This window comes from Fusarium fujikuroi, chromosome FFUJ_chr01, assembly GCF_900079805.1.
Source record: "Fusarium fujikuroi IMI 58289 draft genome, chromosome FFUJ_chr01".
Taxonomy (NCBI): Eukaryota; Fungi; Ascomycota; class Sordariomycetes; order Hypocreales; family Nectriaceae; genus Fusarium; species Fusarium fujikuroi.
Window position 1 is genome coordinate 3,933,064 of NC_036622.1, and position 22,401 is coordinate 3,955,464.

At 49.5% G+C, this 22,401-nt stretch overlaps 9 protein-coding genes; 5 read left to right on the forward strand and 4 right to left on the reverse strand.

The window, feature by feature from the left end:
• Positions 1-585: 585 nt before the first annotated feature.
• FFUJ_00877 (related to nucleoporin) lies at positions 586-5,252 on the forward strand (the record flags this gene model as incomplete). XM_023570174.1 has 3 exons in its annotated part: positions 586-687; positions 787-1,441; positions 1,495-5,252. 3 exons carry the CDS (start codon positions 586-588, stop codon positions 5,250-5,252), a joined length of 4,515 nt encoding a protein of 1,504 aa, XP_023424644.1.
• Positions 5,253-5,640: 388 nt separating this feature from the next.
• FFUJ_00876 (uncharacterized protein) lies at positions 5,641-5,872 on the reverse strand (the record flags this gene model as incomplete). XM_023570185.1 has 2 exons in its annotated part: positions 5,641-5,800; positions 5,856-5,872. The coding sequence occupies 2 exons, from the start codon at positions 5,870-5,872 to the stop codon at positions 5,641-5,643; spliced, it is 177 nt and encodes a 58-aa protein (XP_023425515.1).
• Positions 5,873-7,086: 1,214 nt separating this feature from the next.
• On the forward strand, positions 7,087-8,286 carry FFUJ_00875 (probable DNA-directed RNA polymerase; the record flags this gene model as incomplete). XM_023570197.1 has 2 exons in its annotated part: positions 7,087-7,152; positions 7,207-8,286. The coding sequence occupies 2 exons, from the start codon at positions 7,087-7,089 to the stop codon at positions 8,284-8,286; spliced, it is 1,146 nt and encodes a 381-aa protein (XP_023424645.1).
• Positions 8,287-8,553: 267 nt separating this feature from the next.
• On the reverse strand, positions 8,554-10,092 carry FFUJ_00874 (probable ubiquitin-activating enzyme; the record flags this gene model as incomplete). XM_023570208.1 has 5 exons in its annotated part: positions 8,554-9,626; positions 9,677-9,756; positions 9,814-9,819; positions 9,875-9,973; positions 10,043-10,092. 5 exons carry the CDS (start codon positions 10,090-10,092, stop codon positions 8,554-8,556), a joined length of 1,308 nt encoding a protein of 435 aa, XP_023425516.1.
• A 332-nt stretch (positions 10,093-10,424) lies between these two features.
• On the forward strand, positions 10,425-13,496 carry FFUJ_00873 (related to TEL2 Protein involved in controlling telomere length and position effect; the record flags this gene model as incomplete). XM_023570219.1 has 3 exons in its annotated part: positions 10,425-11,274; positions 11,328-11,756; positions 11,809-13,496. 3 exons carry the CDS (start codon positions 10,425-10,427, stop codon positions 13,494-13,496), a joined length of 2,967 nt encoding a protein of 988 aa, XP_023424646.1.
• A 185-nt stretch (positions 13,497-13,681) lies between these two features.
• FFUJ_00872 (related to severin kinase) lies at positions 13,682-16,201 on the reverse strand (the record flags this gene model as incomplete). The annotated part of the gene is made up of 1 exon (XM_023570230.1): positions 13,682-16,201. One exon carries the CDS (start codon positions 16,199-16,201, stop codon positions 13,682-13,684), a length of 2,520 nt encoding a protein of 839 aa, XP_023424647.1.
• A 730-nt stretch (positions 16,202-16,931) lies between these two features.
• On the forward strand, positions 16,932-17,438 carry FFUJ_00871 (uncharacterized protein; the record flags this gene model as incomplete). The annotated part of the gene is made up of 1 exon (XM_023570241.1): positions 16,932-17,438. One exon carries the CDS (start codon positions 16,932-16,934, stop codon positions 17,436-17,438), a length of 507 nt encoding a protein of 168 aa, XP_023424648.1.
• Positions 17,439-18,917: 1,479 nt separating this feature from the next.
• FFUJ_00870 (related to PSO2-DNA repair protein) lies at positions 18,918-21,467 on the forward strand (the record flags this gene model as incomplete). Its single annotated transcript, XM_023570252.1, has 1 exon — positions 18,918-21,467. The coding sequence occupies one exon, from the start codon at positions 18,918-18,920 to the stop codon at positions 21,465-21,467; it is 2,550 nt and encodes an 849-aa protein (XP_023424649.1).
• Positions 21,468-21,771: 304 nt separating this feature from the next.
• FFUJ_00869 (probable LSM2-Sm-like (Lsm) protein) lies at positions 21,772-22,262 on the reverse strand (the record flags this gene model as incomplete). XM_023570263.1 has 3 exons in its annotated part: positions 21,772-21,803; positions 21,857-21,959; positions 22,035-22,262. 3 exons carry the CDS (start codon positions 22,260-22,262, stop codon positions 21,772-21,774), a joined length of 363 nt encoding a protein of 120 aa, XP_023424650.1.
• Positions 22,263-22,401: the final 139 nt, after the last annotated feature.

A 22,401-nucleotide genomic window follows, 5' to 3' on the forward strand; every position in this document is an offset into this window, starting at 1 on the left:
ATGTGGTATCGCGAGAACCGATAAGATCGCTCAGGTATATTTTGCGATGGGGATGTTGCTGGTCGTTGACAATTGCGAGACGAGTTGAGGTTAACAAGGCAGAGCTGATGACGAGGCTAAAAGCTGCCTCCAGCAGTTGAGCTTCACTGAGCACCTACAGCCACATACATCGGCGCGCTCTGATTGGCCGAACCTAATAGGCACGACAGGCAGACCACGCTCTGGAGCAGTGCCTACCGAGTAACCAGTGGCTCAAACTTTAACACGTGAGGAGGAGTTTGGCAAGAGCATATTAAAGTCAATGAGTTCTTTGGGCAGCCTCGACTTGATATGAAGCTTCGTATCCAACCTAAACTCAAAACATCCCCAGCTTTTCGAGGTATCATCTAAAATCATCAGCAATTTCTAAGTCTTCTGCGCCTCTAGGTGCATCAATCGGACCAATCACTATCTGGCAAAGCACGTCCCCCAGCCTACCACTGCCTGGGCCAAAGCTCACCCTGGTCGCCCCAGCCCACTCCTATGCTGAAGGCAAATTTATGAACTTAAGGTCCTCTCTCCAAGGCCGGCTACTCTGCTACAGTTATGGCTTTCAGCTTTGGCAATTCAGGAAACGCCATGCTCGGGAGTACGGCAGGAGCAGGAGGACTGACTACAGGCCCTGATCTGGAGACAATTCAGACAGAGGTGGGTGCGCTGTTCTTCTAACTTGATGGTTTTATTTCATAATCTTGTTTGTTTTGTTGACTTCATGGACGTGATGCTAACCACTCCCAATCTGTACAGGACCTCGGTTTTCTCTCTATCGCCGGCGACGCCAAGGTTCGCCTTACATCCGCGTGGTCATCTCTTCCATCTTCTACCGCGTCGCTTCTCAGCGTCGCTTCGCGCAAAGGTCTTGTCGCTGCTGCTGGTCCCGACCAAGTTGTCATCGCCACAACTGAATCGGTGCGAAAAGCTTTCGAAAAGCCCAAAGATGGCGACTCAGATATTCGCGAGTTCGAGCCTCAGCTCAAGATCCCTATGCCGATGCGAGTTTCGCAATTATCATTTACTGCGGATGAAAACTATTTAATCCTTTCCGCCGAATCTGGCGGCGGCTTGGCTGTCTATGAGGTTCAGAGCCTGCTATCTGGATCAACAAACTCGGCTTTCGAGCTATCAACGAACGGCGAAACCCTGAGAGCCATGATTCCGAACCCTACCCCTGAGAAGGCAGAGCTTTGCGCTATCGTTACGAACAACGGGAATTTGCACATGGCAAACCTGAAAGAGCGGCAAATCAGCAGCGTTCTTAAAAACCAAGTGAGCTGTGTTAGCTGGAGCTCCAAAGGCAAGCAACTATGCGCTGGTCTGGGTGATGGCACAATTTTCCAGATGACACCAGAAGGAGAAGGGAAAGGAGAGATCCCTAAGCCGCCGAGCGTGGGTGACTTCCATGGTACGTAACTGCAAGGCTTCATTTAACGTCAAGATTGGCTAACATCATCTCAGTATCATCTCTCACCTGGCTCGAGAACCACTTGTTCTTATCCATCCATACTTCAAATAACGAATCACCGCCGACCTCTATCTACCATATTATTACGCGCCAACCACCATCATCTTTCAACTTTCAAAAGCTTACCGATCCTGTGGAGCCGTTTGGATCAGACAAGACACCGCATCACTCGATTCTGCGACTCCGAGACTTTCCACCCGCTCTCCAAGATATGCTCATTGTCGCTTCTACCGCAGCCTCGGAAATGGGCGTTTTGAGCCGTTCCAAGACACCTCTGGCTACGGACAAGCCTGCAGATGCTATCACCGGAGTGTTCACGATGACAGAGTTCTTGGATGATACCAAGAGACCAACATTGCCAATGTCTGACTCCATGGATGATTCCACACCGATCGGTGTAGCTCTCGATCTTTCCGGCAAGGACAAGGTCTACAAGCCTATTCCATCGGACGTCGAATTGGAAGAATCGCCAGGTCCACTACCTGGGTTCTGGGTACTCACACATGAAGGTGTGCTTTGCGCTTGGTGGGTAGTCTATAACGACTCTATCAGACAAGGTACCTCGTATCCTCACTTGGCTGTGGTTGAGGGCACATCAGCGCCGACACCAGCTCCAGCAACCCAAACCGGTCCTGCAGCTTCGGCTTCGCCCTTTTCCAATCCTACCCCCTCTGCGTTCGGCTCAGCTTCGCAGCTTGGACAGAAGTCCTCTCCATGGGCTGGTGCCAACACCGGTTCTGCTGCCCCTAGCACAGGGGGCGCTGTATTTGGTTCAAGCGGCTTCAGCAATACTGCAGCCACCTCTGCCCCGGCATTCGGCAAACCTAGTTCCATCGGCTTTGGGCAATCGTCCCAGCTAGGCGCGAAGAGCTCTCCTTGGGCATCAGCGTCAGGTGGAGCGTCAGCTGCAACTCCTGCTTTCGGCCAGTCGGGATTTTCGAGCTTCGCAAACAACAGCAATACAAGCCCTTTTGGCAAGGCGGCGTCCAATTCTCCATCAAATGCTCCTGCATCAGGGGGCTTTGCTGGATTCGCCAGTAAGAGTGGATTTGCTTCTGTGAATAACAATAATAGTGGTAGCGTATTTGGCAGTGGCAGTCAACCCGCTGCCAGTCCTTTTGGATCTACCTCAAATACCGAAACAGCTTTCCCGGCCAAATCAGAACAATCTTCTGGCAGTCCTTTTGGGTCTACCCCTTTCAAGCTCCAGAGTTCCTTCAAGCCTGATGGGTCTGCCAAGGACGACGCAGCTAAACCCAGCGGTTCTCTGTTTGGCAGCAACTTTGGATCAGCCCTTACCGATGCGACTAACAAACCCGAAGTTACGACGCCAACACCCAGGGATGAGGAAATGGATACCGCGGGAGCAACGGAGGAGACCCCCCAAGCAAAATCCAAGGACTCGCTATTCCCTGCGCAACAAAGTCCCGAGTCCACAACGCCAACTACAACACCTGCGCCATCTAAGTTCGGTTTTGCAACATCACCAGCCCCCCAGACATCAACTTTTGGACAACCATCGAAGTTTGGCTCCACTGGTGGTGGGCTTTTTGGAAACAAGTTGGAGACCCCGAAACCCACTGGTGGTCTTTTTGGATCTCCATCGAGTACCCCCAAGCCCAGTGGCGGGCTGTTCAGTTCAACCTCTGCGACACCCAAGGCTGGTGGAACCCTTTTCGGATCGCAGCAGAACACACCAAAGCCCAGTATTTTCGGAGGACAACAGAAGCCAAGCGGTTACACAGGAATCTTTGGGCAGAAGTCTGAGCCGTCTAAGGCTAAGAGCCCCGAGGCCGAAAACCCTAAAATCAAGGTAGAAGAAGATGATGCCCCGCTGCCTCCGGACACAACCAGTAAGGCCAGCTTTGCTGTTGGTGAATCGTCTTCCTCATCAGCGGCATCCAAGACTGAAGCCGCTCCTCTGCCCCCAGACTTTATTCCCAAGCCCAAATCTTTCTCGTCTGCTGCTAAAGCGGCCGAGGACTCTGATGCCCCATTGCCGCCAGACTTTGTTCATGTATCCAAACCGACAGACAAGGAATCGGCTGCCTCTGCTGCCCCCCTGCCGTCTGAACCCATCATTTCTGCAAAACCAAGATCCGTTTTTGACAAACCAGATGGTACTCCAAAGGCGCCCTCGAGCCTTTTCCCCGCCGTCGCCGGACCGCCTTCGGACGATAGCGATGATCTGGATGACGAAGATGACGACGAAGAGGAAGACGATGATGGAGAAGAAGGAGAAGGAGAAGGAGATGATGAGGATGAGGATGGCGGGTCTGAGGGCAGTGGTATCGATGTTGCCAAGGATCTGAGCCCGACAGTCAGCAACCTCACTCCCGGATACACACCTCAGAGCTCATTTGGTGGACCTGGCGGACATGCTCTTGGAAGCCCCCGAACAAATCAAGAAGGCTCGCGGCCTTTGTTTGGCGAACTTAGCCGCAACGCCCCCGTGTTCCCACGACCTAACGCGACCAGCCCCCGCTCCCCGAGTCCGGTTCGAGGGGCAGTGCCGAATAGGGTCCTCAGGTCAGAGAACATGAGATCTGTGAGTGCCCCAGGAATTGCCTCGCATCTCCTCGGAAATAGACAATCACAGATGGGCGCTTCCATAACCAGCAGAGACGTTGGCGCGTCAGAAGATCCATTTGTGGCCCAGCATCGTAAGATTAAGGCCAAGCAGGAGGCTGCAGAAACCCAGCCCTTAGTTGACGAGGATGATGATGAAGTTCAGAAGCTTCTGGCATCAGAAGTGGAAGGAAGTTTGTCCCTGGATGAGTTCATTGCCCATTCAAACGTCGCTCCACCTGCCAAGGAAAGCATTCCAAGCCAAGTTGAAGCAGTCTATCGCGATATCAATTCGATGATTGATACACTCGGTCTCAATGCGCGAACTGTCAAGTCATTCATCAAGGGCCACACGGAGAACTGCAAGCAGGGTGGACGCAGTAAAGGGGATCTTGATGACCCCGAAGACTGGGTTCTTTGCGAGGTTGATGAGTTGGGAAACATCTTGGACAATGAACTGTACAATGATCTTGAGGACGGGCGGGTTCGTGACTTGGACGCTAAACTCGATGCTTGTCACGAACTTAGCAGAGATATGCATCGCCTTCGAGCTAAACAGGAGGATTTGAAACAAATCCTTATGATCAGAACCGACCCTGACCAAGCTGAAGTAACACGATCTATGCCTCTGAGTGCGGAGCAAGCAACGCAGCAGAACGAACTGCGACGCGAGTTCGCCAAGTTCTCGAAGCTCTTGGCTGATGCAGAAGAAGCCTTAACGCTGCTCAAGACAAGAATTGCAACCGCCTCTGGCGCTTCAGGCAAAGGCAAGACAAACGTTCCTACGGTCGAGGCGGTGATACGTACTATTGGGAAGATGACGGCGATGGTTGAGAAGCGCAGCGGAGACATCGACGTTCTCGAAAACCAGCTGCGCAAAATCAGTCTCAACTCTACAAGCCGGGAGGGGTCTCCTATGGTGACACCACAGGGAAGGAGGAGCATCATGTTCTCCCCCGAAGGAACGCCCGTAAGAAATTTGCGCCATAGCTTTGCGGGCAGCATGTCTCTGGGTGCATCTGTTCGAGCCACTCCCCCGCGCAAGAAACTTAGTGGCTTCAGTCGAGAGGAGAAGGGTGACTTAATGGAAAAGAGAACACGACGGCAAGCGGTATTGGGCAAGCTAAAGAGCAGCGTCGAGAAGAGAGGTGTCAGTGTTTGGAATATGGAGGATATCGAATAATCAAGGACAATGACACAGGATGGACATTATCACGGCGAAACAAGACAGAACATGGTGATGAATAGGGCATGGAGTAACCAAGCAACTGTATCTTAGATTTTAAATAGTGTATCAATTGGCCAAAGCAGCTACCCGGATAGCTAATGTATCTCCCCCCCTGTGATATATATTCCTTTTTTTGGTCATGACAGTGCTCTGCAGCTGCTTCGATTGCGAGAATCGTAATTTCAGCTCAATAAGCCATTTTGTCGACCTGATTACGACCAATTGATTTCCCTATAATAAAAAAAAAAAACACACAAACACCATTTTACTCCTCGGGTATCCTCCGACGTTGAATTTCATGAAGACATATGTCGTGCAAGCATTAAATTAGTGGTCAACTCACTCAGGCTGCTGGAGCAGGCGGAGCGGCAGATCGTGGGATGGCAGATTTGGGGTCTGTGGCTGGAGTATTGTTGGAGATATCGCGAGGAACGTTTGATGGGTTAGAGTGAACCCGGCAATGTTCCTTGTTCTTGTGCTCGGGGTGAGGTCGAGGAGTGTAGCTAAGAGGCCACCGTTAAGTGATGGGAGTCTTGAATGAGAATCGAATCGACATACTTGACGAAGGAGAGCATCCTGAAAGGTTGTTGGTCTGTTGCCGTGTATAAGTGGTAGATGTTGTTGACGGTGCTTTGGTGTATTTCTCAAGATCCAATTGATGAATTGGAGAAAAGGTGGGAAGTCGACGAGTATTATATAGCTGATCTCTTCTCTGATCAAATCAACTTACATACATTGTATTACAAACGATTGCTTGGCCGGACCGGTTGTGCTCTGGTGACTGACTGAAAGGACCTTTGAATTGCACGTGTGACCGGCATCAACTTTGAGGACAGAGCAGGGGTACGCCGAGGACTTTGGGTTTGACTGGAGGACATGGGCGCAATACTGACGTCGTACGGGTTGCCCGGACAGGGAAGTGATGGCATCTCTCAGCGGGGGTAGAGCGTGCGCGTGACCCCTGGAACGAGGAGGATGAAGTGCGCTGCAGCTGGTCTAGGGGATCCTAGTATGTATGTATTGTTCATGATGGCTTGGGGATGGGAATCTGGCGATGGACGACGACTGATTGGGTGCGCTGATGTGGCCAGAGGCCGGCCCGGTGAATGAGTCTGTTATATGAACACTTCCCGACTACGGAGGAGCAGGGGCGCAATCTCGGCATCCTAGACAAGAGGCGAAAAAGGCTTGTCGAGAGTTTCGTCTTACAAGCGAGCTTTCAAGGGCCTGTGTCTGGGTGATGCGGCGTAAATGATCCGAAGTCGCTCATCATCAGATCAGGGTTCTGGTTTTACGAGATGAGATTTACATGCTCTCAACAACAATAGCAATCAATGCCCTTCCTCATGAAAGAATTCAACGCAGGCTGTCCTGGTGCAAAGCCACCTCGACTGACATTGTCACTGTCATCAGACCATGTTCTCATAATATTAGGTACGTACCTGCAGCTTCGCAGCCCAAACTCCGGGTTCATCGTCAGTGGGGCCCGTGGTCTGAAGCCGACACCCACCGAAGCATGGGTCGGGCACGGTCGGCGGTCTCGGAGACGAGTGGGGAAACCTGAGCCGTCTCTTTCTGCAGGCAAGATTGGCAGCCCGGGATCCACTAACTACCTAACTAATTAGTTCTTCACCTTGGATTATCCACATTCTTCACCTTCCACTCACCGAATCTTCACCTTGGAGGGGCTTCAAAAAATTATTGTTTGCTTCGCTCATCACCGACATACGTTTGTTACAATCACCACGCCTACTCACCAGTCTGCAAATACTTAATACCCACCACCACAATGGCACCCACACAGCAGGCTGCGTGGAGAAAAGCTCCTACTGCAGAGGAAATTGCCAATCGTCAGGTAAATTTCAATTGAGCAATGCTGAATGCACTGTAACCTAACTTTTGCGCCCAGACCGTTGGCATCAACAAGGAAACCGTCACAAACATCACCTCGACTGATTACCCAGGCCATCACCCTGGCGAAGACCTCGCATTCACGCTCGATCGTTTCCGCGATGCGTTCTCCGTAAATTTCCACCAGAACGATCAGTTCCTCGCCTCTTTCTCTCTTGTCGGAATCGACGCTTCGCTCGCAAACGCTTTTCGACGTATTCTACTCTCCGAGATCCCCACCCTCGCCATCGAGAACGTTTATATCGAGAATAACACCTCTGTCATTCAAGACGAGGTTCTCGCGCATCGCCTTGGACTCATCCCCTTCAAGGGTGGTCGTGAGGGTCTGCACAACTTTCTCAAGTGGCACAAGAAGCCAGAGGCTGGCGAGGACCCTTATGCCGGCTGCTTCGACTGGAACACGGTCCGCCTCGAGCTCAACGTGACATGTACCGTCAATGAGGACGCTTCGCCCGCTGAGAACGACCCTCTCAAAGCTTACCATAACGCCCACGTTTATGCGCGCGACATCGTCTTCGTTCCTACCGGCAAGCAGGCCGAGTACTTCAGCGGCGAGGACGCCATTGCGCCCACGAACCCAGACATCTTGATCGCCAAGCTACGACCCCGACAGACCATTAACCTCGCCATGCATATGCACAAGGGAATTGGATCTGATCATGCCAAGTTCTCTCCTGTTGCGACAGCCTCCTATCGTCTCCTACCTACCATTACCATCACCAAGCCTATCTTGGGCGCTGACGCCGAAAAGTTTGCCAAGTGCTTCCCCAAGGGTGTCATCGGCCTCGAAAAGGTTACGGCTGAGGAAGCTGCTCAGTCTGGTAGCGGTTATGATGGCCAGGAGGGCGAGACTAAGGCCGTTGTTATTGATGCGATGAAGGACACTGTCAGCCGAGAGGCTCTACGACACAAGGAGTTTGAGGACAAGGTGAAGCTTGGCCGAAGGCGAGATCATTTTATCTTCTCCATCGAGAGCACAGGGCAATGGGATAGCGATGAGCTTTTCCTCGAGTCAGTTAAGCACCTCAAGCTCAAGTGCAAGAAGCTTGAGCAGCAAGTTATCAACATGGCGAGGTAGCCTACTATATCATCAAGAGATTTCGGGTCTTGTTCGGCGCAGTATCATAAATTTTGGGTTGATTTGTTTTCTGCGGTCTCTACGGTTAGATAAAAAGGAATGATACCATGACCACATCACAATATTCGTCACCCGTTTGCTCTCTGCCCCCTGAAAGAATACTCATCTAGTATTTCTGAGTCGATATAATGTACCTCTCGTTCATTAATCCAACGCCTAAAGATGCCCAAAAGCCCGAACGCCCTTTACTGACCACTTGGCTGAGAATCAAGAACTTGTCTTGAACTTGAAGTAAAAGTTGAATTCAAGGGGGAACGCAGGATCGGTGACAACCACCTGCTGTCCGTCTTCGAGCCCAAGCTCTGTGAGGGTCTTACTCAGGTTCGGGCGTGTCTGCTCCTCCAAACCTGGAGGGAATTGCATGTATAGAGTCTTTCCTTCAGCACGGATCGATGGCTTCTTTAATTGCGCTTCGGGGCGAATCGCGAATGAGTCGATTAACTCCTGCAGAGTGGACTTGGGATTGACTTCAAGAGGGCGAGCCTGGCGTCCACAGACAGGGCAGTCGTCCTTCCTCTCATGCTTGAAGGTGTATGTGTAGATGCTGTCATTGCCAGAGTACATCATGTAGTTTGTGTCGAATCCAAGACAGGGGGCGGAGGTTGTCGCGATTTTAAAAGCTTCGTTGCAGCATGCAGCGGCGATGATAGCATTGGTAGATGCGATCGCCGGAATGATGTTCTTGATGGTTCCTTGCGTTAACGAATAAGTGACACCAGGGATGCCAAATTCTTCCGCACGAGTAAGCGCTTTCTGGAACAGCCAGGTTACATGCTCTGGGTCATCCTTGTCAAGCTTCGGGAATGGCTTTTCTTGCTCCCAAGCAATGACGTGAGCCCATTCAATGCAGTGCTCGGGTTGTCGTGGGATTGAGGCGATAGTACACAGAGGGACAGCGGCGCGCGGGGCGTGCATATCCAGCTGGCACTCGATACAGGATGTCATGGATGGGAGGATGACTCGCGCCTGTCCCTTGAAACCTTCAGTGCCACCATCAATGAGGGGCTTTATCGCATCAGGGTCTTCAGCGTCTTCGGCAATAGAAACAAGCATGGCGTTGATCCAGCGGCGGGCCTCGATGCTGTCTAGCCCGCAAATTACAAGCTGGAACTGCTTGTAAAACTCCTCGTCAAAGTCCTGGATACGGTTGTTGTGGGCTGTGATGGAGACGCCCTTGACTCTCTTTTGGACGAAAGCAGCGGCTACCTCTGCTTTGTATTTGCCAACATCATCTTTTCGGAATAAGAACTGGCGGTTGAGGTTGGAAATATCAATGGTATCTAGAGCAAGGTGAGCCATCGATCTTTGATAGAAAAGACAATTCACAGACCCATGTCTATTACGTGAATGTTCCTGAATCTCGACATGGCAAGATTTTTCAGAATTTCACATCCTAGGCCTCCTGCGCCGCTGTGTTATGCAAGTTAGTGAGCCGGACATATGAGTCTTTCAAGAGCCATGACTGACATGACGCTACACAAATTAGCATGGCTTTCATAGGATGTTACATGTGCACATCAATACTCACAGAACTTTGAACGTTTCAAACTGCGCCAGAAACTCCGGTGCAGTAGCATCGGGATCGGTGTATGGTCCTGCGTTACGGCGGACTTGGTCGAGGTATTTCCTTGCATTGTGGTCAGTTGTTTGTTTGTGGTTTCAAGAGCTCCAACAGCTCCCAGCTAAAGGGTCTTACCATCGCGCGTCTTCGTAGCCGCCGACAGCTTCCTGAGCCACACTAGCCATATTGAGGATTTCCAAAGACTTTGTAGTAGAAGGACAACAAGCCAAAAGAATGTACGAGTAGGTTCGCCGGGAGATATGTAAGATCAGAGAGTGGTCCGCAGCTTGGTTACTAAGGTAAGGAGCTCTGAAAGGATCCGTGCGTGGGGGAGGATCATCATTGCCTGAAGCTGGCTCGGTGAAGCTCGGTGAGGGTGGGGTCAAGGTGAGTAATGCTTTCGAGCACCTAAACCTAAACATCAGGCAATAATGTATACCTCCATCAAGCTTTCACCAATATTCAAACAACATGACATTTCGTGGACAGCCCGCCAAATTAAGCTGCACAGACTAGAATGGACAACCTTCTCACCCCTGTGAGCACAACCTACCTCAAACCTCGGAATGAGCCCGAGCCACTTTTCACAGAGGTTAAACCAGCTTCTACCCAAAAGAAACCACCCAGCATCAGTGACAGATCGACGGCTGATGAAATCATCGATGCATTAAAAAGTCAACCAGACTACGATACACTTATTTCGATACTGAATTTTCTAAATAACCCAAAATCTGCATCGAGTAACTTCTCATTCTCAACACCCAGTCCCAAGAGTGCGTCTATCATCCATTTGCTTGTCTCAGAGATCGCATCAAATTACTGGACACTTTTGCTTGAGGGAGATATTGAAGATGATACAAAGGGAAAAACAGAACTTCCACGAGATGCGGATCTTTTCATTGGCTGTCTTCGCAGTCTGACTGGTCTTAACGCTGTCATCACGCAACTGCGAGTGCTCATTCAAGAGTCACGGCTAGGAGGGAAAGAAGAGAGGAGAGCAGACTTATCAATCAACGCCGGCATTCTGCTGAGTATCCTATCTTCCATTATTGGTAGTGCTCAGTCAATCTCTACGATATGGAGCACATCGATCAAAGGAATTTCCAGTGTCGCGCTGCAAAGAGTTCAGTGTCAGAAACTTGTATCAATTCTCTCGAACGGTCAGATTGTGTCAATCGCAGCGGAGGCTTTAGAAGTCATGGGACGCGGCAAAGTCGACGATGGGGTTCACTGGATTGCTGATGGACTAAAATATAGCACATGGGTGGGAAATGCTATTGTGTCTTGGGTTCATTCATCGCCTGAACCTGATGGAATGGCCTTCGCTTATGAGTTGTTCCAGAAGTCGTTGTCGCTGCACCATTCAGGTAAGACACATAAGAATTCCATTTACTGATACTTGCTGATGCTTATACCGCAGAAACTCTTATCAGAATCGCAATCAACGGACTTCTTCTTTCTAAAAGAAACTCAATTTCAACCTTCATACAACTTGCTCTCAGCCAACATCGAACTTCTAAGAAGGTATTCCATATTTTGCTTCAGCACCTTTCACAGAAATACTTGAATCGTCTGAGCCTGGAAGACACACAACCCGACGACAAGGTTTCTGCCGTTGCTGGGCTTCTCATGGAAGTCGCATTGAATGACGAAACGAGAAGAGACGTTCTTATCAGCTGGTGTGCATCTTCGTCAGGTGCTGGTGTTGGCGATGGGGTAGGTATCCGCAGAGCTGTTGTAGCTGCACTCGCACGAGACCGAGAAGCGATTACTACAGTACTGGAGAAAAGCATTGCACAATTTGGAGATGAGCTGTACATCAGGCATTCAGCAATGCTTCAGCAAGATGGTAACGACTATCCCCACGGCGATTCATCTAGATGCTTGCTGACATTTTGCAGCGCATACCCAAATCCTGCTCCTTGCCGCTGGCTACGTACACAGAGTTTCTCCAATGAAATTGACGTTGCTCATGCGAGTGGGCACATATATGAACACCATCTCCAATCGCATTGGTTCCACACAGCCCAGAGCTCAGTTTCTTGGGTTGGTAGTTGGGGAATCGTTGTCTGCTTTGATCGATGATAAAAAGCAGAGGCTTGATTTCAAGATGGAGCAGACAGAGACAGAGGAAGCGCAGCAATTAAAAAATCTAACCAATGTTTCTGACCCTGTTGGCCCCATCGACCCTATCCTATTCGACCACGCAATTGAGACTGTCCCTCAGAAGCGAAAGCCTTCAACGCCAAGCGAGGCTCTTCAAAAGAAAGCCAAGCAAAAGAAGAAGCCTCTTGTTACCGAACCCAAGCCAAAAGCCATCATCGAGGAGATTGATTCTTCAGAAGAGGACGACGATCTTGCCCCTTACTCGAAGGACTCTGACCCTGAAGACTCGGATGATGACGCAACACTTGTACAACGCAACAAGCCCAAGCCGCCTGTTTATATCAGAGATCTCATATCCTATTTCAGAGACTCTGAATCATACGACAAACAGTTGCTCGCTTTACAGACAGCTCCGATTCTCATCAGGCGCAAGGCCAATTATGGAACCGAGGTAAGTTTCCACGCTGATGAGTTGGCTGAGCTTTTGGTGGGTATACAAGATAAGTTTGAGATCGAAAATTTCGATGATTTACGGTTACACTCTATGCTAGCGCTTGTTGTCTCTCAACCTAAGACAATGGCCCCATGGTTTGCTCGAACTTTCTTCGAGGGCGACTATTCCCTCCACCAACGGACATCAATACTCGTCACGTTGGGCCTGTCAGCACGAGAATTGGCGGGTTTCGAAGTATCTCAATACCAGTCGGCTGCCGCCTTTCCCTCAAAGCGGCTACCTGAAAAGATGGAGCAACTTTACATTGGCTCGGGAAATGATAGCAGCTCCCTGCCATCGTCCCAGCTGAAAGCACTCCCATCAACTGCTCTCGAGAATATCTCACAGTCGCTGACATCTTCATTCCTTGCCCCGCTTGCTGCAGAAGCAGCCGATGCCAACACAGGCCCTGATATTTTGAAGCTTCAAAGCTTCACGGCCCGCTACAAGTCCAAATCTAGTTCCAAGCCTCGTATGCGTGCTATTCCCAATACGACTGCCGCTCTGCTTGCGACGTCCTTCTTCTCCCCACTCACAGCACATTTCCAGGTCGCGCTTCGTTCTGCCAAACCCATCATACTCAACCATGCGCTTCTGGCGCTCTACCTACAGACGTTAGGTGTTGTTGTTCACGCCGCTGGGCCCTCCACGCTTTCGCTGCCACAGTTGACTGCGGAGCTATGGGATCTGCTTCTGGGCGTTCGTGTACATGTTTTTGGCGATCTCGGCGCCATGAAAGGGTGGCTCGTGGCTATGGCGTCCCTGCTGGAAGTAAATGGCGGCGACATGCGTCGGCTTTGTGAAACCCAAGGCAGAGAGGTGATGGAGACAAGAGAATGGGTCGCAATGGTGTTCGAGAAAACTAGAGGAGAGGATGGTGGGGAGGAGAACGAGGTCAAAATGCTGGCGGCAGGAGTTTTGATCAGGTTGGGAGAGGCCATCGAAAGGTACCAAGCTTTGCTAATGGGAGACCTGGTCGGTTTCCAATAAGCCAAATGCGAGAGCTTCGTGAATGGGGGGATTTTTGAACATTCTATTCGTGGTTTATTATGATCATATATTGCATTGCACAATATCCAGCCTTTACCGGTTTTCAATGTAACGGGAAGCCATTTCCAAACTTCAAGATCACGCGGTGTTATAATATTAGTGCCCATATACATTGATGAATGTCTTCAAGGGGTCTCAATAGACTCCATCCTTGTTGTGCTCGCTCTTCGAAGTGGAAGACCCGACAAGTATGTATTCGCGTGGCTGAGATGATCACTTAGGCTCATGGCCATGCGTCGAAGCTCCTCCTTGACGTGTTCTGATGAGGCCTGGCCTTCCATAACTTGAGGTGAGGGTGCAGTGGGTGCAGGTGGGAGGGATGGCTGTTGTTGTTGATAAGATCGAGGGTAGTCGTCGCGAACTGGTGACCGATCTAGCTGAGGCTGAAGTGGAGGAGGTTGAAGTTCAGGGGCGGCAAGCGTTTGCGGAGTAAAAGATTCAGGGTCAGTATCGGCGAACTCGCTGAGGGAGTAGGGTCTTTCACTCGGGGTGCCCCCGTTGGTCTGGAAAGATTGGAGTTGTCCCTGGGGTTGATGCAGGGGAACCTGTGTTTGCTGGTAGGACATCTGAGGATCATGTCGCTGGGTGTTATTCAGCGAAAGGTCCGCAACGGCATTTGCAAACTCAGAATCATCGGATACATAGATGGATGGCTCTCGTATACTGTTGGGCATAAGGTAAAGAGAGGCGTGCTTTTCTAGCTGGAAAGGATCAGCTCCTCCTAACTCCGAGCCAGCCAATGATCCAACGTCCGAGTGCGATGTGGACGGCCTTGTATAGTCGCTCATAGGAATAGGATCAGCTAGACCCATGTCTAAGTCAATGAGGCTGCCTGACGACGCTCGGTTGTTGACTGGGGAGGGAACTGCAAGGTCATGGAACTGCGCCGAAGGCTGGATTGGCTCTGTCGGAGGGTGGATGAGGCGGCTCGTACTTGGCCCTTGGTCATCGTTGAACGGAAATCTGAACATTTCCGGGTTTGCTGAGGCGGGAGGGGCCATGGAAGGAAACTTCCAATCTCGTGTTCGGCGGTTGTTGTTCATCATATCTGCTGGATCACTAAGTGGTGGTTTATTATAGGAGACATCTCCAAAGTCATAGTCGGTCGATGCCCTGGGATCTCCAGCTCTAATTGTGTTCAGGTCAACAAATTCGGAGAGGTTGCTACCATCTAGGGACATGTCAAGATCAATCAGGGATTCTCTCACACCAGGAGACTGAGATGAGTCGTCTCTGAGCGGTAAATCCGACGCAGGAGGCGGTGGTGGGGGGGTGAAATCGGCAGTAGGCGGAGGAAACGGACGGCCATAATATGCTCGTGAGTTGTCCTCGTAGTTCGATATCGTATTTGGGTCAAATAGCTTTTCCAGCGGTGCCTTCACGGAAGGAAGGTGAGGTGGCGGACGTCGACGTGATTTTGGCTTTTGGGTTCTAGACGCATCGTCGAACTCATCCTGCTTGAAGTCGACGTTGGAGCCATAAACATCGAACACAGCTTGAGCGTCGCCAGTTTGAAGCACCTGTTGATCAAACGCAGCGGTTGTGCTGAAGTTCCACTCATCATTGTCCAAGGCCAAGTTAGCGAGGTCAGATGGCCCCTGGGCTCCTCCTGCGGAGAAGAGGGACTTGCGAACACCACCTTGAGCTTCCCACAACTTGTAGCCTCTAACCAAGTGTGCCAAGCTCGAAGCAGGATAAGCATCCTGTGTGTTGAATATGTAACGGTGTCTCTGAATTTGTTCAATTGGTGGGCGTTTCTTAGGGTCATCAACCAAGCAGTACGCCACGAGGTCTTTCAACCCTTGGGAATATCGGTCGCCATCAAGTCGAGGGATGTGTTGTTTGAGGTATGAGCCTAGTCTGTTGAAGTCCATCATGCCTGCAGCCACGCTTGGTGGTAGACCCGATGCAATTTCATAGACCATGGCGCCAAAAGCCCATATATCCACCTCAGTACCATAAGAAGCCGCAGGGTCGAATAGTTCTGGGGCCATCCAATGTGGTGTACCAATGACCGTTGAGCGTTTGTCAAACTTGGTTTCGATAACACCAGCAACTCCAAAATCACAAAGCTGGACGTTTCCCTCCTCCGTGACCAAGATATTGGCACACTTGATGTCTCTGTGAATGATACCCTGGCCATGAACCCAGTAGACAGCTTCGGCCACTTCGCGCAAAATGGGAATAATCCATTTTTCCTGAAGGCCACCCGGTGAGGTTGGTTTCATAAGGGTAGCCACGCTGCCTCCAGCACAGTATTCTGTAATCATCCACATGGACTGCCCGACAGGGAGAGCATCGATAACATGATTGATGTTCTTGGCGCCACTGTTGCTGAGCAGTTGCAGGGCACTAATTTCCTTGAGCAAGTCGCTATATGTGTCAGCGAGCTTGGGGTTAACTGTGTCACTCTCTTCAATGTCGATGATTTTAACGGCAACGAGCTGATTCGTTGTTAGAGAGGTGGCCTTGTAGACCCGACCAAAACTGCCTTTGCCAATGAGCTCTGAAAGTCGATACTGTGGAGGGTCTTTTCCGACTTTTGAGCACTGCTCGGCAACCACTTTTTGCATTTTCTTTGCATCTTCAATCGCTTTCTGCTTTGTGACCGAAAAGTCCGGCCCTCTGACTTGAAGCGACGACATGGTGATGAATGTTGTGAGGCCTGTCTCGGGTTACTTAGCAGGGGATGTGTAACTAAGCTAAGATCGCTTGAGCTTGATGTGCCTGTTTGGTTCACTTCATGATAGCCTGGGGATGTGATGCATGCGAGCGAAGATGGAGATTGGGCTGAGTGCGAGCTATGAGAAAGAAGGCGAGGAGTGATGACGGGAGGTGAGTTTTTGGCGATGTCGAAAGCGTTGAAGGAATTGGGTTTGTTGTAACATTCAATGTTGCATATTTGGAAAGGGGCCCTTGACGCTTTCCCCAAGTTACAGGTTAAGGTGGTAGCCAATGAGCAGACTTGACAACGCTGTGGTGGGGCAGACTTGAGTGGCTAATGCGCAAAGACCGCCTCATCTCCAATTCCCTTCAGTTAGGCGTTAGCGGCCAATTGCAATCATGATACGACGATGAAACTAAAACTGTCACATTCCGAGTCAGATACAATACTTTTTCATTGAGAAGGTCAGTTCTCATAGGTAATATATTGTCCTTGGAAATACCCTTCAGTCCGTATCTCAGTACCTTTTATCGTTATTGCTGAGTCGGTGTCTTCTTCCGCAACACCAAGTGCACCTTGATCAGGATTGAACATTTTGCATTCCGACAATCATCGTATTGAACATTTCTACGCCCCCCTAACACACAATATACCTTTGCGGTTACTTCCATCAAGGAATTCGGACAACACGACTCACTTCAGCAGTCACGATGTTTCAGACAACCGCCCAGATACAGCACACATCGCCTATCTCCTCGACTGCTGCAGCCCCAAAAGCCATAGAGATGCTCCACGACCATGTTTTCTTCTTGAATTGTAATCCTTATATGTCCAAATTCGAAGCTACGGCCACTCTGGACCCTACCCCATCGGTTCCTGACACACTTGAGATTAAGCCTATCGCAGCACCAGAGTGTTACTCAGTCACAGACCGAATTCACACCTTACCAGCAGGGCTTTGGGACTCCGATGTGATTAGTTCATATGAGTTTTTCGACCTGGAAAGCGGTGTGTTTGTGAGAACGCGTGGGCCAATGGGTCTGGTACTTGAGACTGTTTGGAAGATTAAAGAATCTGAGGATGGAAACCTGGAAATCGTAGAGCAGGTCTCCATTACATGCTCTAGGCTCATCATGGGTATGATCAAAAGCTCATGTGAGGCTGGATGGAAAGGGGTTCATGGAAAGATGCTTGAGAGAATAGAAGAGTCATCATAAGCAAATGCTTTCAACAATACCCTAAGAACAAAAATTGGATGGTATAGTTAGGTTATGGCCCTGCAATACGTGGCAATATCGTACTGGTAGTTGTTTCCTGCCAAAGTAGTGTCTCCAATGTTCAACAACAATGCTGCCAGGCTACCCCAAGTGGCTCTAGGACCAGAGTTCACGATAGATGTAGTGCCTACCTATATTCTTACAGAAACCATAGCATGTGTACTGGCATAATAATGTACTCTTGTGTTGATCCAATGAGAAAGTACCTTAAGTATGCGTTCCAGTCTTATTCTTGCTTTCCGCAAATAAGCATTATCCCAGGCAACAGTTATAAACTTCAGCCCCAAGCAGGCAACAGGAACCGAACAACCTAAGTGAGCTATACCTTTCTCTTATATTGGTCACTTATCAAAGTGGCAAAGCCAACTCATTGATCATAGGTTGCAGGCAAGCTTTTGCCTACATAAATTTGCCCCTGTGAGTCATTCTCGAAGTTCAACCTCAGTCTCGAGGCCATCATGATCATACCGGCCGGGTATAACAAGAGCGCTTCCTCCAAACATTGCTTTCTCTTTTTCCTTTCTTCTTCTTCACCTTCTTCTTTGCCATGAGGCTCGGATCAAAGTGTAGTAACTGTTCTTGTTGGGGCTAACCCCTCAACACGGGTCGTACACTGGCTCGATACTGTTCTGATTTTTGGTTCATTGGTGATGGCTCAACGGCGCTTGCGTGGTTGAATCGTTCCCAGGGTGTCCTTGGTATTACACTGTCTCCAAGCGATGCGCACATGTTTGTGTCTCTCAGTACATTCATCATTATGCTTTCATTGCATCTTGGCTGGTATATCCAGCGGTGTGAAGAAGGCCACTTCCGCCGCAGATAGATATCGTATTGCTTTATATTTAGAGCAGCTGAAGTTCTGGAGAGACAGTTGTGACGGGGTGTTGCACATTCTCACAACCAAACTTTTGTAGACCAAGCTTCGATCCACGTCGAAATACATAACCTCTCGAGATTTATCTATTAGAGGGGAACAGCACATCTGCATACTGTAATTTGCGAAGTAAAAAATGAATTAGACTGAAATTTTGTGACATACTGCACCAGAAGAAAAGCGTAGCCGTAAACACTGGAATTATAAAATAACCATGCGGTCATGAGTTATAAACATGGTAGCTTCGGTGGCTAGGCTAGGTAGGGACACAGATGGAGAGGCGCGAAGAGGCACCCATGAAATTTGCTCTCTACTATCGTCACGTGATCGCGCGACACCCACTTTGCCACTTATCGCGCTTTCGCGTTAAGAGGTTCAAAGCATCCCACTTCATTTTTGGTTGGCTGCTGATTTTCTATGATATCTTTGCATGCATTCTTTGCCTTCTGCTCATTGTCTTGACGACGACTAAAGAACCTGGGCCTTTTTTCAGTTCTCTATTCTGCCAAAGACAAACAATACTTACTATTTCATTAGCTATCATCATGGTGGCACCGAAAAAGTCCAGCCAATCTCATACACCGAAGAAGACTATCTCGCATTTACCCAAGAAGCCCGTCAAGGCCAATCAAAGTATCCTTAGCTTTTTCAAAAAGGCTGAAAAACATGAGGCCTCTCTGTTTCTTGGGGCTGCGCCTGACCCTATTGAGCACGAAGACCTCTACACTGCCGATGACGCCGACGACTCGATCCGATACAATGAGGCCGAATCGCCCAATAAAAAGAGGAAACTAAGCGAAGAACTTGAACAATTGTCCAAGATCAAAGTCCCAGTAAAAGCTGAGCAGGTGGTCGAGGCTGAAGACCGGCTCTCACCCACCAAGTGTGATGGCGAACCCCCACGCAAGTCAACAAAATCTAAAATTAAGACACCATTCATAATGGACTCGGACAGTGAGGATGAGCCCGAAGACGATATTATGGCCACAAACAACAAGCCTGAAAATAATGGCCAATGTACGGAGCTTTCCCCGCAAAACGAGGTCCAGACGGACGGTTTTACTAAGATCGATGAAAAGAAGGAAGCAGATATTACCACACAAGCCTTGAAACGGGAAGATTCAGCATACCAACAATTCGACGATCTCGGAGAGCTAGTAGACGAGGAGTTCCCAGATCTGAACGATCTTGAAGGGGAGGAAATGCGAGTAATGCGTTACATGAGAGAGCAAGCTAGGTTGGAAGCGGAGGAAGCTGGGGTTTCAAGCGAAGACCTGGCCGATGACCCCCTTGACGATGATCATATGACAGAGTGTTGTCCTATATGCAACGGAAGCCTGGTAGGGATCTCCATAGATGAAGCAACACGGCATGTCAATTCCTGCCTTGATGGACACCCGATCCCGTTGCCTAAACCGCAGCAAACAACACCAGAACGAATCAAGTCGGAGAAACCAACATCAGCGATCCCTGTCTCGACCCCTGAGATCGAATCGACCGACGTCAGCAAAAGATTTGCACGGGCTGCTGTTCCCAGGCCCGGTCAGGCGAACCCTTTCGAAGTTACAAGTTCTGGCCCGGCACCGAAGTCTGCTTTCTCGAAACTCATGTCCAACAATGCCGAAGACTCAGCATGGCAAGAGGCTGCTGCTGCTGAGCACGCTTCTCGAGGAAAGCAAGCATATGAAAGGACGTGCCCTTTCTATAAGATCATGCCTGGATTTTCCATTTGCGTGGACGCTTTCCGGTATGGCGCCGTCCAGGGTTGCAAAGCATATTTCTTGAGTCATTTTCACAGTGACCACTATATCGGTCTTACAGCAAGATGGTGTCACGGCCCTATATACTGCAGCAAAGTCACGGGCAGTCTCGTCAGAAATCAACTTCGTACAGCGGCAAAATGGGTTGTGGAGCTTGAATTCGACAAATCCTATGACATACCAGGGACAGAAGGCGCGAAAGTAACGATGATACCAGCAAATCATTGCCCGGGAAGCTCTCTCTTCCTTTTTGAAAAGACTATGAAGCAAGGCCCCAACAGCCGTCTTCAACGCATATTACATTGTGGAGACTTCCGTGCTTGCCCTGCTCATGTCAAGCATCCTCTTCTCAAGCCAGAGACTATCGACGCGATCTCTGGAAAGTCCAAGCAACAAAAGATTGATATCTGCTACTTGGACACCACGTATCTCAATCCACGATATTCTTTTCCGCCCCAGAATGATGTTATCAAGGCCTGCGCCGATCTTTGTGGCTCATTGTCTCCTGATCCCAATTGCAAAGACGATATTTGGGAAAAGGCTAGCGGACAAGGAACTCCAGCAGTCAGCAAGTTCTTCCCAAACACAAAACTTGATGAGAACGCAAAAGTCGACACCAAAAAGAAACTTCCTCAACGGCTGCTCGTAATTTGCGGGACGTATTCTATTGGAAAAGAACGTATATGCATCTCCATTGCTAAAGCACTCAAGTCAAAAATCTTTGCTTCACCTGGCAAGATCAAGATCTGCAAACAGCTGGACGACCCAGAGCTCACGGCACTCCTCACATCTGATCCCCTCGAGGCACAGGTGCACATGCAGATGTTGATGGAAATTCGTGCAGAAACTCTTCAGGAATACCTAAACAGCTATAAGCCATACTTTAGTCGTATTGTCGGACTTCGGCCAAGTGGTTGGAACTTCCGACCAGCAGGCAAAGCCATCGGTGCGAACACACCACCTGGCAGTATTCATACCCAGCAGATCCTTCACGACAAGGGCTGGCGAACCCGATTTGGATATAAAGATTTTGTTCCGCAGAGAGGCAGTACCAAGGAAGCCATGTGCTTTGGGGTTCCTTACTCAGAACACAGTAGCTTCCGAGAGCTCGCCATGTTTGTTATGAGTCTGAGAATAGAGAAAGTCATCCCGACAGTCAATGTAGGGAGTGAACAGTCAAGAAAGCGCATGAAGGGTTGGATAGACCGCTGGCTTTCAGAAAGAAGACGGGCTGGATTGGTAATGCCACTTATTGAAGGTGAAGACGATGACAGGATGTCGAATCAGGAACTCTGGGACGGTAAACCTGGTAAAGCCGGCGGAGCATTTTGGTGATCGATTATGATGTGGAGCGATTTGTATAGTATTCTCTTGAGCGGGAGTTCCATCTGATGACCTTTAATTTTTAGATACCATGTTGGCACATCAACGTCGTCAATTGTTTCATGACTCTTAGTTCTGTATAATGTTTAAAGGGGAAAGAAGAGCAACTCATTATCCGCATCAGGAGCAAACGCCTCATGAATTCTCCCTGGTGATCATCCCGGCTTCGACGTAAATATCACTCTCCATTTACCATAGTAGTAAGAGTCAACTGCGAAAAAGTTTATCTTGCCTCTCATCCATCACCTTGAACTGCTCATTTCGCCTTGGCTTGCTGAGCTGCAGCTTCTGTAACACGCGTGTTAGTATATAGTATGACTTTCTTTGAAAGCGCAACGTACCCCTCCGTGTAGCATCCTCAAGCAGCTGTGTGTCAACTGACGCGCCGGGAAGATGAACGTATCTCACAACTGAGCCTCGAATAAAGACGTTCTTGACAGAGCTCTGTGATATTATTATTCCCAAGTCAGATATCAAGTTTCTTTCACAACGCCCAGGATAAGGGTATAGTCGACATACAAGATGAGGGTACTTGAGCTCCTCAACAACCTGGATGTCATCGAGCTTGATGTTGAGGTACTGATCCACACTCTTGAGAATCCCCTTTAGCTGAATGTCGTTCTTGAGCTCTACAGTGACCTCATGGTCAATGAGCGTCTTGAAAAAGCTGTATGAATAGCGTGTCAGTGTGCGAACAAGGGCATTAACCACAGAGAAGATAGTTCGATGGTACCTGAAAAAGAGCATGGTGTCGGTGGCTTTTTCGCGCTTGCGGCTTTATGCGGGATAAATCGACTATGTCTTGGGGGTTCACGAGTGTTTGTCTTGTAGTTGCAATCAGTTCTGTTTCTCGAGAGAGTTTCTGTGTCGAGGAAGGCGCTTAGAT